At 42.7% G+C, this 17330-nt stretch overlaps 1 protein-coding gene across 1 annotated transcript in view; it reads left to right on the top strand.

Annotated features, from left to right (window-relative positions):
• Positions 1–16835, top strand: part of DACH2 (dachshund family transcription factor 2) — a 208796-nt gene extending 191961 nt beyond the window's left edge. Inside the window, exon 12 of the mRNA XM_036740067.1 lies at positions 15996–16835. Coding sequence (XP_036595962.1) covers positions 15996–16033 — 38 coding nt within the window. The 3' untranslated portion in view covers positions 16034–16835. The remainder of the gene's footprint in view (positions 1–15995) is intronic.
• Positions 16836–17330: the final 495 nt, after the last annotated feature.

Raw genomic sequence — 17330 nt, 5'->3', positions numbered from 1 at the left:
ATGAGGAAACTGAGGCAGACAAGGTTAAGCAACTTGGCCCAAGGTCACATAGCTAGTGTCAGAGGCTAGATTTGAACTCAGGTCTTCCCCACTCCAGGCCCAGAGTTCCATCCAGTGCAGCGCAACCTAGCTGCCCCTGATGTTTGTGTAGCATACAGGATTAGAGCTAAGGAATCTTTGGATCAGGTAGGAGTCAGCCCCAGCAGTGCAGCTCCAACTACTAGGTGTTGTCACTGGACTCTTCCTGCTTCTTTTCTTTAGTTTTGAGACTGCCTTTGTGATCTAAGCTAGATTCAAGTGCGACTTAAAGTTCCTCTGGTTTATTTATAAAAATTCTGGAAAAGAGTCTTGACAGTTCTGGGTCCCATCGGGGCAACTGTGTGTGATAGTAGATAGAGTTGGTCAAAGGCCAACAAAGGAATCTCATGTTGATCAATAGAAATATGAGTCACTGCACAGTTCCAGTTGCCCTACAGCTAAGGGATACAATGCCTTAAGCTTGCAAGAAGTAACATGTTACCTAGAACATATTCGCTACCATTTGCTCATTTCCCACTCAGTAACTAGGGTACTTTATTATTCTTTTTTTTAAAGAAAGTTCTAAAATTAAGCAGCAAAACTACTATGTTCACTGAAGGATTAGTTGTTTGTTTTTGTCTCTAGACATGGATCTTAGTGGTGTGCCAGGATACAGACCAACACTTGTTCTGCAAGTTTTATAGTGTTTGAGAGTCTCAGGGGGTCAGTGACTTGTCACAATGATAATTTTATCTCATCAAGCATATAGACTTTTAGTAAATTCGAATAGTCTCTGTCTGCTTAACAAGAGAAATCAAGATCTACTTCACCAAGGTAGCCTGAGATAGCTTTTCCCTCCCTTTTGATACTTCCTTTTCCAAATCAGGAATCAAATGATTGCCTTTGTGTGATCAGTCTTACATTAGTGTTATCCAAAGGATAGTGGAATCGAATGAAATTAATGGCTCCTTACTGAAAGTGGCCCTTGTAGATTACATTAAATTCTACGCTCGATAAGTGTGATGGAAAAAATGAACAAAGTACGTCTTTTCCTCTCTCCTGGTACAGCATCAGCCCCCACAAACAATAAAGCTCCCATCATCAATTTATGAAATCCCAGAGTAAATGAGGGCTGTTAACAGGACACTAGATTCACAATTCCATTTCGAAGAGGTCTTGTTCTAGGAACAAAAAGGGCTCATTCTCTCATCCAGAGAAACAAATGAGGGAACATATTATCAGAGCTCATCTTCAATACAATACCGCCAACCACTCAGCCTGGATAATTGCCTACAAAGCCCTGATAATGCCGCCTCTATTCGAGGTGCTTGGCGTTGGAACAGGACTTTCCTGGGTATCTAGGAAGCTTAGAAAAAGGAGAATACAGGGCTGCAGCATTGTTTTTGTTTTTTTTTCATACTAATTTTTCTCCCTTGTTTTGGGCTCTTTATAGTCATATCCATACTTTTTTATCTCTGCCCTTGCCCTTCATGACAATTTTCTTTGGAAACTTAGCAGTGAAAATGCCTTCTTCATTTTGAATCACTCAATTCTGCCACGGTTCTCATCAGTTGAATATAGTAGCTTTGTTTGCTAGGATATTAATCTGTGTATAGCTAATACAACACTAGTTTCCAAATGTAGCCAGCACACAGCAACAAGCTCCAGCAGCATTAAGCAAGACCTTTCTTTCTTTGCTTATTGGCAGTTGCTCTGCTGGGCAAAAATCTATCATTCACAGTGTCTTCCCTTTGAAATTCAATGACTTCCTCTGCCAGTATCTCCTTAAGAGAGTTTAAAGGAGGCCTGAGTAAAGATAGCATTAGCCACCTTTAGCTGTAAGAAAGTCAGACCATAGGTTCCCCTTTCCAAAAGGATTGTAATCACTTGCAATGTTACGTGCATGAGAAACCCCTGTTGTAGTTGAACAGTCTCAAACTTGGCATACCATTTTGTAACGGGTGGAGGAGGTTCCACACATAGACATGCATCTAGTGATTTCTACCCAGGCTGTGCACCTCTTTGGATGGCAAACCATGACTCTACCCCCATGTGGGGCGCTACGTGCACTCTAGCTGGGTAGTGCTGCAAAGGGGCAGTGATGCAGGCACAGTAATATTCACCTATCCAGAGTTTTACTTAACTCAATCGGGGGCCAGCAAGACAGGGCATCAACCATCATATCAACCAATCTCCACTTCCCATAAAATAAACATAGCACGTGTTATTAAGTGCACCTTGAGATCAATGATTTTTGCAAATGATATTCAAGTACCATTTGTGTGGTGCCTTTTTGCTGATAAAAGCAAATTAAATTAGTACGACTAGGAGTGTGCTGAGAAAAACTAAAACTGAAGAGCAGCACCATTAGCTAACAAAGTCATATTTTCTCTTTACTGCTTTCTGCCATTTAGTTATTATCCTATTGGAAATCTAATTATAATCCTTTTACTCCCTAGTCAAACTTCACAATTTTTGCAAGCTTAGCACTGACAAGTGATTTCATTACATTTGATTGCCCGCGCCCAGATTGACTTAACTTCACTCAGAGACCTAAAAGCCCTCTCAGTTTCTCAGATTCCCTGTTTGCACATTATAGCAACAGCTCCTTTAATTAATTAGCATGAACAGCAGTAACATGAACTGCTGAACAGAAAATAACATCATTTTATGATCGCAAGGAGACTTCTCCTTTTGCATGTTTATACCTTAGTTAACTTTTGTATTCCTACACTGCATTGTTGGGGGCTCTTGGTACAGTTGACAAGGCATGTTTAGGGAACTTGGAAGAGACAGGTATGATCTCAGGAAGAGGGGAGCCAGAGCTCCAATGATGTTACTCCTAAATTTCAGTCCACAGTCTTCCCAGGAATCAAACAGAGGGTTTAGGGGAGATAATCCCACCAAATCCAAGGGCACTGCCATGGCGCCATGGCACCATGGCTGGCTTTGGGATGAGTGGTGTCAGTTGGGGGGATACCTTCTTGGTTTCTCTGCTTGGCAAAGGTGCAGAATGATTTCACGCCAGAGCCTGTGTTGCCCTGTGTTGTTTTAGCTGTACATCTGGCAGCACCCTAAAGAGGTATTTTTGTTTTTGTTTTCTGGTAGTACCATACCACCAGCAGATATTATACCCCGGCTCTGTGCCCAATGGCGATGAGGCAAGTTGATTTAAGTGATGAAGCCAGTAGTGAACAATAGCTGGTTTAGATCTCACAGACCAGTCAGCCACTTGAAATGAAGAAAAATGGGATAGATAGGGTTGGGACTGCTCTCTCTAGGAGAAAGCAGGGGAAGGAGGACTAGAATTGGTGGTGCTTCTAGACTCCTCCCAAATGTCATGTGCCTCTTAATGTTGAAATCTTATTAATTCTTGTGTACCTTCTAGAGTACAGAGTGGACCCTGCGTAAGCTTCTTTGATTATTCAGGTATTGGATTTCTATAGGGCCTTTCTTTCCCCCAAACCCAAGTCAATTTAACTTACATTTACTAAATGCACATTTACTAAGTGCCTGCTGCGTACAAGGTATTGTGTGTTGTGCTTATGCCTGTTCCATTGGGCTGGGATAGAGAAAAAGGAAACAGTTCTTGCCCTGGAAGAGTTTCCATTCTACTGGGATCCTACAGCATGTACTGTTACTGATTTTCACTGACACAGCCAGGGGTACTTTGAGACAAGTGGAGACTAGGGGCATTAAGTACACATAAAGAAATTCCTTTACATATTGCCTTATGGTTAAAAACCATTGACTTACGTTGTCCCTGTTAATCACTTCTGGGTACCATTGGAGAAACCCCAGTATCACCAACCCATGGCATTTTAAGAGGGAACTGTTGCTAATAACTGGGGAAAGGAATTAGCAGCTAAGACCTCATGTAGAAGGTATGACCCCAAATTACACAATGAAGGAGGAGAAAGTGAGGCAGGGCTCAAGGTGTTGCACTAAAAACGTTTGCCACAGTTCTTCAGGTAAAGGTGATGAAACCTCAGTGGTAGGGAAGGGGACAGGAAGGAGGAAAGTGCAGAGAAGGCATACGGAGGGCAAAAGGCAGTTGATCCTTTTAAGGGAAGGAAAGAAGATAGCTCACATTGCTCCCCACTGTATCTGTGTGCACTCTAGCCTTGGAACAGCCTTTTCTTCCCCCTCCCCCAAATGTTACATGCACATCCCTAAGAAAAAGCTCTTGCTTCCCACCAGTAGCTTCCTCCTCTCCCCTTAACAATGCCCATGGGAAACCAGCAGGGCTGGATGGGCCACCATGACTGTCCTGTTTACAGCTGTTCGGACTCCACCGCAACCTAGAGCCAGGGAGCAACAGCAGAGGGATAGCAGATAAGCCCTACCGAGCTCAGCCTCTCAGCCTACCCAGATAATGAACATCTAATATTCATGCTGGATATTTTCTGCCTTCCCCTCCAAAACTGGTTTGTCTTCTTCATGCTGCAAGTTTTGCCTCAATTGGTAACCACTACCTTTGCTGTTGCATTACGTCTAGGCTGACAAATACCCGTCAGAAAGTGGTAACTGTGTTGATTCTAAGAGGTGACCAGTGCTTCCGACTTGCTCCTATGAAGCCTGGTTGTCACAGGGCACATTATAGCTGAACAAGAACAACTGTAATGATTGGAAGGCTGCCCCACTAATGGTGATAATGATGCAAGAACTCAGACAGACTCCTCTCCAAGAACTTTCTGCCTCTAGCTACATCTCATTGTTAGCCTGGCTGGCTCTTCTCATCAGATTGGTGGAGCCCATGGCACAGATCCATTATCTAATAGGTCTTCTCACTACAGTTTATGTAGGGGTTGTTTAGGTTAAATGGAAACACACTCTTTTCCATCTTATCTCATCATTTTTGATGTTTGCCTCTTACTTTCCAATTGATACATTTAAAACAGCTACAAAAGAAAAGATTTTCTTTGACTAAAGGTCTAGTTTCTCAGCCACACTTTTGTGCTATGATAAAGAAAGCAAATCAATCATAAACCACTTAATCAAAATGGTCTTTCATTGACACTCTCTGTAGCTTCATCCTGGCTTAGGGGCGACCATGGGCTTTCAAAGGCTCTGCCAGCAGAGATAAAACCCTGGCAAGTTCTGCCAACCTGTCTTTGAGTACAGGCCCAGTGATGGAGCAGATATCTGTCCTCCAAGGCTTGGGCTGCTTCATCTTGGATGGACTTATCACTTGGGTTACTCTTCAAGTGGTAATTTTTTGGGGAGCCCAAGAATTCATGGTTATAGTCTGCTCTGATGAAAGGGTAGCCAGATTGATGAAATCCCAGCTCCTTTGGGTAGAGAATCTTGAGGTTTTGTTACAGATACCATCATTAGTCAAAGGCCAGGGACCATTTCAGATTCTGTCTCTGTGTCCTTGGTACCTGGCAAGCAGTGGGTGCTCAGTCATCTGCTTCCTCCAGATCAGTTCTCTTCTAGCAGACATTCTTTGTCGATTCGGGTCAATTAACCTTTTTGGGTTACAGTTCCCTGCATCTATGATACCGTTGACAACATTGTAAAAAAAAAAGCTTTGAATTCACCAAACATTTTCAAATAGCTTATTGCATGTAGAAAATATATGTTCTGGCTATTGGAGTGACACAGGTTTAGATAAATTTTTGTATCCATCCACAATTTATTGGACAACCTACTGTGGGTAAGGCAATGAGTGGCAGGTCCTGAGGAATGAATTTTCTTCAACAAGTACCTGAAAGAACCCTACCCTTTACATAGAAACAAATACCAATCACACTGGCTCTTTAAATATGCTCATTCCAAACTTTCTTGGAATTGTGCCACCCTATATATGATCAAATAAAATAGAATTTCTATAGCATTTAGTACAAAACCTGGTGCACAGTATGTACTTAGTAAATGCTTGTTCTCACGTGTGATGCTGTTTGATTTAGGAGTACCCTTGCCCTGGGGAGATTATATTCTGAGGATCTCTCCCCATCTTGCACACAAACCTATAATTACATTTCCGTCTTAAATACCTGTTGTATCCCTCAAGTAGAATATAAGATCCTTGAGGGTAGGAACCCATTTTGTTTGCCTTTTGTACCCTCAGTGCCCCACAGTATGCTTGATATGTGTTTATGGAATTGGACTGAATGTTTACACTCCTTCGTAGTGAAAACATCCTCAGTTCTCAGTTATGCTGTTTGGTCCCCAGTGGGCACCATTTAAGAGCCTCCGGAGAGTCACCAATGCACAGCTTAGGGATCATCATGCTAATAACCTGAAAAAATGTTACCAGCAAAGACTCACTTGTTTAAATGGGGAGGCGGGGGAGGCAAGGAATCTTCGTTTGGGGGCAGCATTTTGTGCATTCAGCTTTTCTATTAGCTTGGAAGTCATATGATGATGATGTACCTGCATCTTTTTCCCTGGCTACACAGTCCCCCCATAATACCCGTTTGATTGCCCTGATTTTCTTTAAAAATAAGGAAACAAAAACCAAAAAAAAACCAGTCAACGCTGGCATTGATCTTAGCACTTATAAGCAGCCCCTTCTTAACAAACAAGGGATTCCATGCAAAGGTGACAAATGCATGCTAGGCTCACAATCTCAAGGTCCCTTGGTTAGGGATTTATCCCTTCTGTGAGAAAGGGTGATTTTTCTCCTTTAAAGTACTGTAGAAGTGAACATTTCACCCTTTTAACCACTAAGCTTCACTTTTGTGCTTTGGATTCACCCACTGATTCCCCTAGATTTTGAAGGGGAAAAATACCAGGGTTTTAATGGTTCTCCCCTCACTCCCCACTCCCAAGCTTATGCTGCTATGCATACCAACAACTAATTGACCCAGGCATACTTTGGAAAAGTCAGGCATTTGCCAGGACATCATAGGTCTCCCTATGAAGCCAAAAGCAAAGGCTTTGTGAAGCAAGAGAGTGCGTTGGTTTCTGCTCTTGACCTCATCATACACTGTCTCTCACACCTTTCCCCACTCCAGTTAGCACCTTAGAATGGTGAGGCTTCCTTAGCTCAGTTTCCCTTTTTAGCCAGGACTGCATGTGACACTGTTCTGAGCTGTAAATACTGATCTACAAAATTGCTTTTCGTCTTTTTCTACTCCTTAAAGTAGATACTGAAATGAAATTATTTTTAAAATGTCAAAACTATTGAGGGGGTTGCTTTTTTATTTCTTTCTCCATTAAGATTTGTGGCAAACTGGAAAAACAGATTGCAGACAAATCCTTGGGGAAGGGTTAGAGATTTTTGCTGTGAGACAGCCAGCTGAGCTGGTGTTTGTTCACAATAATTTTACAAAGCCCAATTTTCTTAACATTTTACTTTGAGTTAGAGTGGAATGAGTGTTGGACTTGGAGTCAGGAGAGCTGGATTGGAATCCTGGCTCTTCTGCTCACTAGCCATGTGACTCCGTCCAAGTCATTTAATGGCTCTGAGCCTCAATTTCTTTTTCAATAAAAGAAAGGTAATAATACACACATATACACAAATATGTGTATATATGGCATTTAAGGTTTTCCAATTGATTTCCAAAATATTTCAAGTGGTCATCACAACAACCTGGAGTGGAGCAGAAGTAAAGCAGCTCACCCGGAGTCTAGGTGCACGAGAGCTCTTTCTGCCATGTCCTGCTGCCTCTAATAAAGAATCCCTAAAGACGCCTTCACCCACTACCTCAGAGGGCCACCCTGAGGACCAAATTAGGTAGCGTTGCCAAAGGGCCTTTGTAAACAGAAAGTGCTTATGTCAATGTGGAAGCTATCACTATTTTACAAGATAAGCCCTCCACAAAACTCAAAAGAACTATTTCAGCACCTTGGATAGTAGGTACAGGGAGCATCCAGGGGAACTTTGCAGCATCAGTGACAGTGACAATGATAGCACAAAAGAACTGTTTGGGCACCCTTAACTCTGGATGCACGTGTTACCAAAGCAGAAGCTTTCTTGCAGCTGGGTGGTACAGTGGATAGAGCACTGGGCCTATAGAGTCAGGAAGCCCTAAGTTCAAATCTGTCCACGGACACTTGTTTCCCTTGGTTCCCTCAACTGTAAAATGGGGATCCTAATAGCACCTACCTCTCAAAGTTGTTGTGAGGGTCAGATGAGATAACATTTGTAAAGTGTTTCCTTAGCACAGTGCCCAGCATGTAGGTGCTATGTAAATGTTTATTCCCTTCCCTTTTGGAAAAAGATACCAAGCCATTGAATAAGTAACACACTTAACATTTCAAAAGAAACATTATCTGAGAGCTCCTGAGGCTGTTCCAAGAATGCCTCGAGCAACAGGGCTGTTAGGAAGCCTCACAACCACCAGGGCCAAATTTAGAAGAATAAGCCAGTCTAACTGTGGAAAAATGAATATCAAGGTTTTATATGAAATCAAATCTTCCCAGAGGCTCAAAGGCCTGTCTTCTTGTTGTTGACAAAGAGCATGAGCTAGCTTGCAATCACTACCTATGTGGGGAAAGGAAGTACAGTCCCTGAGGAGTCGGGGGCAGCGATTCCCAAAGGACCCAGTGCCCCGAAAAGCACAAGATGTTTACTCCTATTTTTTTACACCATGGGGGTAAGTCCCCTTTGTGAGCAGCTTGCTTATTAAGCCAATCATGCATTTCATTGGAGGCTGTAAAGTGGGAGAACATGCACTAGGGGCTCGTAAGCATATTTGAGTGTTAGAGCATCATATCATTTATGCTATTTTTCTATTGTCAGTTTTGCCCCTAGAGAATGACATTAGGCTTGAAACTACTTGAAGCTACAGTTTTGCTCACCTTTGTCTCATTTGATAAAATAATTCATTTGTTATCCACAGATTTATTCAAATATTGAGCCTAGAATACAGCAAAAGGCTTTAAAAATGAGGGCCTGGCTCATAGCTAAATGCACTGAATCGATATTGAGTAGTCTTTGCTGTTTGGAAATGTGGTTGGCTCTTACTCTCGTTCTTTGTGTAGCCAGAACCCTGATGCTGAAAGTCTGGCTACATATTGGCCTGGGCAGGATGCCATAGGAGGGCCCTCCCTATCTAGTGACAGAATTATTTGGAGCCGAACATGGAACTCTCCCTTATTATACTACGGAAGGCAATCTTGATTGCCCAGATCGTGTCAGTAGGTGAAAGGAAATGTGCACTGTTTGCTATCCTTGCTTGAGACCCCAATTCTGATGGCCACAATTTGCACACAGCCTTCTAGAGATGAACAGTGGATTGTAGGGGAAGGAGTACTGCCTCTACTCCGGACTCCTGTTCCTGAGGCCTCAGCTTCCTCATGTAAAAAATTGAATTGGATGATTTTGAAGGTCCTTGTCTTACTCTGAATCCTATGATCATGTCAGAGCCTCAGATTCCTTCTAAGTAGAATGAGAATAATACTCTGGACCATGTTCCTCACAGGGGTGTGGTAAGCAAAGCACTCTCTGAACGCTAACACACCAGATCTATGAAACACAATTGAGCATGTGCATTATTACTAGGGGTTTAAGCTTCTGGGTTGACCCATACTTGCGTCTTTCCTTGACCCATTACCACTGAAGCAAATCATTTAATCCTTTATGCTAGGATGTCCAGATCTTTGCCAAGAGAGCAATACCAATCTAAGAAAGTAGATGCATTGGCAATGGCAGGAGTGGGAGAGGGGGCTGCAGGGGAGGATGGGGATAGGGAAGAAAATAGTGGATATATATAGGCTTATTGGTCTCATCTATTGTTCACCAAGCTGTTCTCAGCTACTAGACTAAAATCAGTCCAGCACAACAAAACTAAGCTAGGCACTAGGAACAAAAATTAAATAGTCTCTGTCCTTGAGTTTTGGTGAGGAAAGATATAGCACATATGTAGGCAAGGAAAGACACGTGTGTACAAAGGAATTTGAAGAAGGGCAGGAAAGTGAAAAGAATGTGATTTTCACAAAGGCCCAGAGGTGGGAGATGGGAACATTATGTACTATCACAGTTATCAGGACAGCTTGCTAAAAAAGGCCTCCAACAGTGTGTGAAGGAGATAACATAAAATATAGAATATAAAATAATTGGAAAAGTAGGTGGGAGAAAGACTATGGAGGTCTTTTGGGGTAAAATACAAACTCTTTAGCCTGACATAAAGTGTTAGGGAGCCATTAAAAATTTTTGAGTGTAACAGAGGGGTGATGTGGACAGCCCTGCCCTATGGTTGAAGGGATAGTTTGGCAGCTCTATGGAGGACAGATCGGAGAGAGGTGAGACAGAAGGCTTGAACCAGGGTGGAAACTATGAGAGTCCAGTAAAGCGATGTGTAGAGATGTTGATGAGATTGGATGGACCAGATTCAATGAAAGCATTGGGGCAGGGCCAGGGCACAGGAAAGTCAAGGGGGAGAAGATGGACCAGATCACATCACTTCATGGCTAGGAGCCACCATTTACTTTCTGCTTTGTGCTGGCCATGGGCTGAGAGACAAGAAGTCTTGAACCGTTACAGTACTAAGTTTCTAGCTGGCTCTTTCAAAGACTTACTGCCCCAACAAAAGGGCCTTTCTGACTCCCAGCAATGTTTGGCCCATAATGCCACTTTTATGTGGGCTCTAGAATTAGGTTCCAATGTGTGAAAAGAGTCGACCATGTCATATGAAGGACAAGTTCGGGTTTGCTAACTAGGCTTCTGTGGCAGCCCATGCTCTCTCTCCCCAAGTGACCATCCCCTTTTAAAGCAGTCCATTAATTCCAAACAAAATGACACCCCGGGCTTTCCACCACTGGACTGAATTTCTGACTTCACGGAGGCATTTCATTTCTGGAGTTTAACCAAAGGCAGAAAGAGGTCAGATTCCAAATGGTAGACAAGCTCCAAGCAATTAGGGAGGTGTGGGGTGTGGGGCATCATCTCTCTCTAGGTGTTGTCACTGAAATCAAGCAAGTTTAGAAAGATGGCATGGTGTAGAAGGGTAGGAAACAGAAAGAATAAGGTTCCATTTAGGAAGTGGATAAAAATATGAGGCGTTAACTGGTATCTCACAAGAAAATCAGTCTGCTTTTATGAGCTCTTCATGAACTGTTAAGGAAGGAATATCATAGATATACATAGATCTAGTTATGCATATGTATATATATCCTATATGTGTCTATATAATATTAGATATTATATGATGAAAATAATGATGATTTTAATAGTAGCTCACAGTTACATAGTGCTGTAAGGTTAGCAAAGCACTTTCATATGTTCTTTGATTTGACCTCATGATCGCTGTGGAAGAAGTGCTATGATCATCCCTATTTTATTGATGGGGAAACTGAGACTCAGGTTCAGTGACTTGTCAGAAGTCACACAGTCTGGAAGTGACGGACGCAGAATTTAAAGTCAAGTCCTAAGTCCTGCGTGCTAGCCACGGTACTGTGCTGCTGTTTTTCTGTACAAAGATATAAGCACAGAGCAGCACTTCAATGTGTCACGCACTTCCTACAATAGAGAAAATGTTGAGTTTTCGGAAAATGGAATTTGCCTTAGTTTCACCTCAGAAATGTGCTGTTTGAGCCCGAGCTTTGCTCAGAGGTGGTTTCACTGCTCAGTGGAGGTCTCCAAAGGGCTTCTGTCCTGGGCACTAGCTCAGGATGAATTCTTGCCTTCTTAACACATGCATTTCCATCTCCTATCTCTATGTACCTTGGCTAGACCTGCTTAATTAACATGCTTATTTGCTTCTAAAAACAAACCACCCCTCTAGGGCAGAGGTGGCATTTGTACAGCAGACTCTCTCCAGAGATGGTGCATTGTCTAGTGTTCTCTTATAGAAGGATGTGGTGCAGGGAACTGGGTGGGACAGAAGATCTGCAGTCAGAGCACCTGGGTGACTTTGAACAAGCCTCTTCCCCTATCTGGGCCTCAATTTCCTCTTCTCAAATGATGAGGTTGGACTGGATGGCCTCTTCAGTCCCTTTCAGCTCTGAGTCTATGACCCTGTGATTGAAAGGAAGGCTTGCCCCAGGATTCATATGTTCTTTGGGCCCTTTCTTGTGTCCTGGCTTCTTTCCCAGTGTATCTTGGCCTATTCCTCCTCCTGGCCTTTTGGGGGTTCTTGGGCTTATGTGCCCAGCACTGGGGGGCTACTGAAGGCAAGTCTTAGCTTCCTATCACTTGGGGCCACTTCACAGGGATCCTTTAAAGGGAGTATAGAGGGGGCATACTGATTGCCTCCCCATACTATAACCAGTGGAGCCAAGGATCAGTACTATGCTAATGGAGGAACGGAGAAGTTCTTTTTAAAAGAAAACAAGCCAAACCAAAACATAACCTTTTTTTCAAGTAAACCCCCTCCCATTTTCCATCAAAAAGGCCAAGCCTTCTAAATCCTAACGTCCTAAAATCAGTCCTTCAGGGGTCCCCAAGTGGGGATTCTAGCTCACAGGTTCCCATGCCTGAGCACCTCTCTCTGGAGAGGCCTTGTTCCATGTTCTCCCTGATCTTAATTCTTGTTTACATCCAGAATGCATATTAGATCATCTCTGTTTGGAGCTCAAGTACAAACCCTCTGAAAAACATGAAACATTCAATTCCTAATTAGCTGTTTCCTGTTCCTAATGAAGTGAGCATGCCGGGTTTGGATTAAAATTCAGCTACTGCTCTCCTCTGTTTATGGTTCCAGATGTTTTTGTTTTATCTAGGAGTTTACTTTGACAGCTACTACTAAATGATAAATCACTCATATTAGAGCTGAGATGCATTTTGAAATTGAAATGTGGCAAACTTGGAGATTGCTCCAAGGATCAGTGTCAGTCAGCAGGTCAATATGGGTTCTGGCCTTCAGAAGAGTCAGTATTGGCATATGGAAAGCAGGAATGGGAGATCTGTCAACATTAGACAGCATCCTCCACGCTAATCACATCTTGCTAGCATCCTCCAGATAGGAGTAAAGTACGGAACATGATGAATTCTCAATCCATTGTACTTGGCCCAGGAAAGTGGATACACATTTGCACCATCTTCTTCTTTGCTGAACAGTGGTTCTCCTTTGGGTTCAATCCCCTACACATTTATCAAGCACCCATGTGCCAGGCACTGTGCTAGATACTGGAGATGCCTCAAGAAGCTTGCATTCCTGATTAGCCTTTTAGAAAAATTGTAAATGGACTATCGGTCTCTTCAAATGTGGAACAGTAGAATGGGTGTGGTACCTTTTCAGAAATTTCTACTTTCTAAAGGGCAAAGCCAGGTGTACAGGTAGGTCCCCATTAAGATGGCATGTGGTATTCTCCTTTTGGAAGTTGTTCTGCCAAGGCCCTGGGGCTTGTGGTGATTGGGTACTTAGGCCTTTACTACATGAGACCAATTTCAAAACTGGTAAAATTCCTGTGTGCCACAATGGCCCCTGAAACTTCCACCATGGGGCCACAACCAGAAGCAAGGGCTCAAGCTAGAGTCTAATGAGCCCATGACGCAAACTCCCAAAGCGCAGTTTTATTGGGTGCAGTTCCAAACATGTGGGCCCTGTTTCATTCACCCTTTATCCTGCAAAAAAAGCAAGTTGCTCTCCCTTCTCCAAATCTCATTGAGGGATGGGGGAGATTCTGTGAGAGAGAGGTGGATGAGTTTCCAGTAATTTAGTTTGACCCTACAAACAAACACAGAGCCAATAGCATTTTTTTCATTGGAAGAGAACTCAGCAGCCATTCAGTCTAACTCCATGCCAAAAAGAATTCCCCCCCACCCCATAGCTTAACTAATAAATAGGCACCTGCCTGTGGACAAAAAGGAGTTGAGGTAGCCCATTCAGTGGAGGCAGGGGGCAGGGCAGCTCTAAGTGTTAGGGAATTTTTCCTGACATTGAGCCTCCATTTTTTTCTTTGCACCCCCCACTTTCCTAGTTCTGCCCTCTAGGGCTAATCCCTTCTCCACATAACAGTCCTTCCAGTACTTGAATACATACTCACCTCCCAGTGCCCCCACTCCAGTCCATCCCTAGTCTTCTCTTCACCAGCCTAAACATACCCAGTTCCTTCAACTGGTTGTCTTCACATGACATAGACTCACTGGCCCAGTTCTCTCATGTCTTTTCTGAATATGAATGCCACACTGTGATCTGATCTGATGTGGCCAGAGAACAGAGGGAAGATCACCTCCTTATTTTGGAAAGTTGAGGGCCTCTTAAAGTAACCCAAGGTAGTATTAGCTTTGGGGGTTACTGTATCAGACTACTGATTCACACTGAGCTTATGGTCTTCTGAAGTCCCCAAATCAGTTTCAGGTGTGCTGTGATATCACTAGGTCTCTCCCAGCCCAAGTATAAGAATTTATACTTAGTTGATCTGCATTTAATTTCATCTCATAATTTTCAGCTCAATGCTCTGGCTAAGAGGTTCACTCAGAACACTCTTTTCTCTAATGTTGGTACAAAGTTTTTGGTTTGTTTTTGGAGTATCCAGGATTCTCTGGCTTTAGGAAAGAATCCAGGGAAACAAGGTGGGACAATGGGAGGGATGCTGGCTGTGGAGCCAGAGGACCTCAGTTGGGATCCCTGTCCTTATGCCACTGGGCCTCAGGGCAAGGGGCATCACCTTTCAAGGCCCCAGTTTGAACACGTGTAAGGGGTGGCTTAGACTAGCTGACCTTCAGGGCCTCTCCCAGCTCTAAATCTAAATCCTAATAGTAATAGTTTGCCCTGTGAAGACACAGAGTCATCATTATAGGATTGTTTACACAAAGGAGAGGGTAAGCTCTGATCAAAGCTAACACCACTGGCCAAATTGACACATAGGTTATGCATTAGGCTTTGGCGCACATCTGTCAGACATGCCCGTTGGGCACTTTTTCGAGGGTGATGATGGATTTCTATAGATTTAGCCACATCCAGTCACTTGGTGCCCCTTGAAACCAAAGGCCCTTTGTTAGACTGCTGGCTAACACACACATGCAGAACATGTCCTTAGAACAGAGCAAAACTAACAGCCCCATCAAGGACACATTCTAACAAACTGAACCCCAAGACTGCAGACCACCATGGGAAGTACATCAAAAATCATGTGTCTTAAGCCCCGTGCGACGTACAAGTGCCTATTGTTCAGTGCTTGAGATAATAGCAGGTTGGGGTCAGTGATAGCTTAGGCATGGGGGGAGGGTCAGGAAGGAGATAGGAGGTAAGGATCACCAACACTAACCTTTACTCCAATGGCCCTGCAATGTAAAACCTCTTTTTATTGAATCCATGTAATTTCCTTTAGGAATGAGGGTTAAACACACTAAAACCCTAAGTCATCAAATAAATTCAAAGCCTCTCAATTATGTGAGGGAATCAATATGAAACACCAGTTCTTCCCTTTTGCAGGGGATTGGGTCTAGAAACTTCAGAGGTCTAAGGACAGGTTTAACTCACTGTTTCCATGTCTAAACATCAACCAATGAGACTTTCTTGTCCCAATTCCTTAAGAAAAGTGTTGAAGGAGTAAGAATCTTTTTAAATAAAAAAAATGTAATATTTTTGAAAGGACTTCAGATGGCAGACACAGAGCTGGAGGATATTTGGAGAATAGACTGGCTAACTTTGAGGAGATTGGGCCCAATAACAAGATGACGTGATGGATAGGGTGAAAGAGGAAAGTAACAGAGATGTATTTTATTAAGCAGGCCAGGCGCTGTGCTAAGTATCTTTACAAATATTATCTCATTTGATCCTCAGAACAAGTTTGCAAAGTACAAACTGAAGTAGAGGTCAAGTTGACTTGCCCAGCGTCCCACAGGTTGTATTTGAACTCAGATCTTCCTGACTCCAGGCCTAGTGCTCTATCTACAACACCACCTCACTGAAGGTGCCTCTGCCCATGCCCTGGTTAAGCAGTGGATACCAGATCATTATTTCAAATGCATACTGACATAGCCTCAGAGTTCACCTTCAATGAACCCTGGATTACATAATTGGGAAAAATGGCGGGGAAGCTCTGACTTGACCCTGTTATGGAATATTCCCTCTAAGATATGGTGACTTCCTTTTCAGATTGCATAACTTTGTTTTTCCATGTTGTTTTTCCTCTTTCAGAGAGCCAGGTGTACATCAAGCCTCCTGTCATGTACTGAAGGAAATTTCTATTAAAAAGAATATATCCATACACATGCCATCCATTATCTGAAGCTATCTAGTTCATTAAGTTGTTACCTTTGATGCCTTCAGTGCTATGTGAAGAACAGAAATTGTAGCATGAAACTTGAAGACGTTGGCTGCATCGAATACTGCAACATCGAAAGCTTTCGTAAGCCGCTCACGCCAAACCAAGCCTGTTGCAATTGATCATTTGTAGACCCCCCCTCCTCTAGAAGTTTTAGTCTTTTTAAGTACATATGAGATTTATTCCTTCCAAGAGAACTAACCTTTTATTTGCCCCCCTTAAGGAGGTAGCTCTTACTGTCTAGCAGTGGCACAACCCTATTAATCGGCCCTAATGGTCCCCGCTGGCTTTACCTATGTGCAAATCCTAAGTCCAGTTTAGCGCCAAAACTATTCACCCTTGAGCTGTTTCAATTGTGTTTATAAATTAAGCTTTGTTTACTGAAGCAGATATTCCATATATACATTTTGCAGAGAAATGTGTGTACGTTTTAAAAAAAGGCATAACAATGCCCTTGCAATTTGATGAATGATGCGCATAATGTGTGAGCTTAACCCTAACCAGCTGAAGTCCTATGGTTATAATTGACGCTTTATATGCTCAGTTCAGCTTGGCTTTTGGTCTTTTCCAGTGAAAACATGAATATGCAGTAGAGTGTTAGATCCTAGAAACTTTTACGTATGGTTTCTCTGTTGTACCATATTAAGTTAAAGTACCCCTTCTTTGTTAAGATGTTCTCGCTTAAAATGCAGTATTAAAAAATCTTTCATTGACTTTGGAATCTGAGCGTCAATTATTCCATTGTTCGACACCGGCCCATGGCTGTTCTATTCTGGGGGTACAAAGACCCAAACAAAACAGTCCTTGGCCTCAAAGGGCTTACATTCTAACATGGGAGACACCATAAACACAGATACATATATGTCAGGATGTACTGGTAAATATTTAAGAACTAGTTCTCTAAAAAAACTAAAATAAAACAAATGCATATGCAACATACTTTTAAGGTTAAGCTATATTATTAACCTTTTATCCATCACTTCAAGTCTAACAAGCAACAAAACAATAAATCAAACCTAGATTTGTACCCTTTGCCAATTTCCAAGGTGTAAAAGTTCACAAAGAAAATTTAACAATCAGCTCTTATGAGCCAGTTTGACTTGGCTCCAGCACCCCCTTAAATGTGTCCATACATCAGGTCCCTGCATAGATCACAATCTGCCTTAAACTTAGTAGCTATGTCTTACAGAGCTGCTAGAGGTAAAGTG

The sequence above is a fragment of the Trichosurus vulpecula genome, chromosome X (assembly GCF_011100635.1).
Source record: "Trichosurus vulpecula isolate mTriVul1 chromosome X, mTriVul1.pri, whole genome shotgun sequence".
In the NCBI taxonomy this organism is placed as follows: Eukaryota; Metazoa; Chordata; class Mammalia; order Diprotodontia; family Phalangeridae; genus Trichosurus; species Trichosurus vulpecula.
Note: the sequence above shows the minus strand (reverse complement) of the source record. Positions and strands in the feature narration are given on the sequence as shown.